This window comes from Chiloscyllium plagiosum, unplaced genomic scaffold (genome assembly GCF_004010195.1).
Source record: "Chiloscyllium plagiosum isolate BGI_BamShark_2017 unplaced genomic scaffold, ASM401019v2 scaf_66759, whole genome shotgun sequence".
Taxonomy (NCBI): Eukaryota; Metazoa; Chordata; class Chondrichthyes; order Orectolobiformes; family Hemiscylliidae; genus Chiloscyllium; species Chiloscyllium plagiosum.
This window is the reverse complement of record NW_025206792.1, coordinates 2,585-3,953: the sequence shown is the minus strand read 5'-3', so window position 1 is coordinate 3,953 and position 1,369 is coordinate 2,585. Positions and strand designations below refer to the sequence as shown.

Below are 1,369 nucleotides of genomic sequence, written 5' to 3'. Positions count from 1 at the left end.
CCACACACACATTCCCCCACACACAGTCACACTCACACACACGCATTCCCACACACACACACTGTCACACACTCACACACACGCCCATCAGGCTTTGCTGAATATTTTGACACGTATCACCATCCCTTCACTGTTGCTCGGTCAGAACCTTGGATTCCTTTTCTCTTTCTTCTCCTGTGGGCTTTGGGCCTCTCTGTGACCTCATCAAAAACTCCAGCAAGCTGGAGAACGAGGATTTGTCTTCCACAGCTGGGCATCCTTGGATGAAACCACCCACTTGTCCAAGTGATTGTTAATGTCCTCCCAGACGGACACATTGGTGGCTTCCCTGGAGCTGAGGTTAAGCTGACTGACCTGAGTTACTAGGTTGAAAAGAAAGGCCTTCAGTCTGGTGGTCAGAAACTGGGGCCCCTCTGCTGTCTCTCTAAACTGACACAGAAGTGAACTGTTATGGTCAGGAGGCGTGTGCTTGTCACCAGTAACTGCGTAAATAAATGTTTATCTATGAGCGTAAAGATTAGATCCAGTTATATCCTCCACCAATTTGCCCTTTCTTTTATTCTAACATGCCTCCCCATCCCAGCCATGACCTCACTCTCTCCTCCCTCAGCCTCCCTGCCTCCTTGGAAGACTCCTCTCCTCCCTCAGTCCCGATTCAGATGGAGGGTCTCCTGCCCTCCCTCCATCTCCTCCTAAAGCTGTCAACGTCTTTACCTTCCTCCGCCTCATCCCCGTCAATCCTGGTGGCTTTGAATGTTAGTGATCAGCAGCCATCGCTCGCAGGCCTCACTTAGGCCCGAGGTCTCCTCAGCACCTCAACCTGACCCTCGGATTTCCGAGCGAAGAAAGCGCGCCGAAGCCATGTGAGCATCCCCAAAATGGACGCCGAGCCGCACTGAGGCTTAACGCGGTGTCTCTGCCTATTTTAATGGATTCCCATGACAGCTCAGGCATTGTGACACAAACTACTTACACTGTTGCTTCGTATGTCGATAGCTGGAAATTTCCTCATGATGCATTTGATCGCCGATTCCATACTTTTCTCGGTTAAGTACGGAAGCTTGGTTTTGGGATCCGAGCATGTCTGTAGGACAATTAGGGTGGGGGAGAGAAACCAAAAAAAAAAGGTGCCTTTAAAATCCATTCAATCCACAGAAAATCCAAGATCATAGTTTGACAATAATGGAGGCCCCCACTGTATTGCTGGCAAGAATCTATGAAAGCAAAAGGGGCTGCATTTATGTACAACCTCTGACGTCCACATCCACGTTAGCCCTTTTACAGTCATAGAGATGTACAGCATGGAAACAGACCCTTCGGTCCAACCTGTCCATACTGACCAGATATCCCAACCCAATCTAGTCCCACC

The 1,369-nt window shown here is 49.5% G+C and overlaps 1 protein-coding gene across 1 annotated transcript in view; it reads right to left on the bottom strand.

Annotated features, from left to right (window-relative positions):
• The window catches only part of LOC122546541 (nck-associated protein 1-like), a 6,806-nt gene extending 5,689 nt beyond the window's left edge, over window positions 1-1,117 (bottom strand). Inside the window, exon 1 of the mRNA XM_043685232.1 lies at window positions 974-1,117. Within this exon, the coding sequence (XP_043541167.1) occupies window positions 974-1,036 (63 nt within the window). The 5' untranslated portion in view covers window positions 1,037-1,117. The remainder of the gene's footprint in view (window positions 1-973) is intronic.
• Window positions 1,118-1,369: the final 252 nt, after the last annotated feature.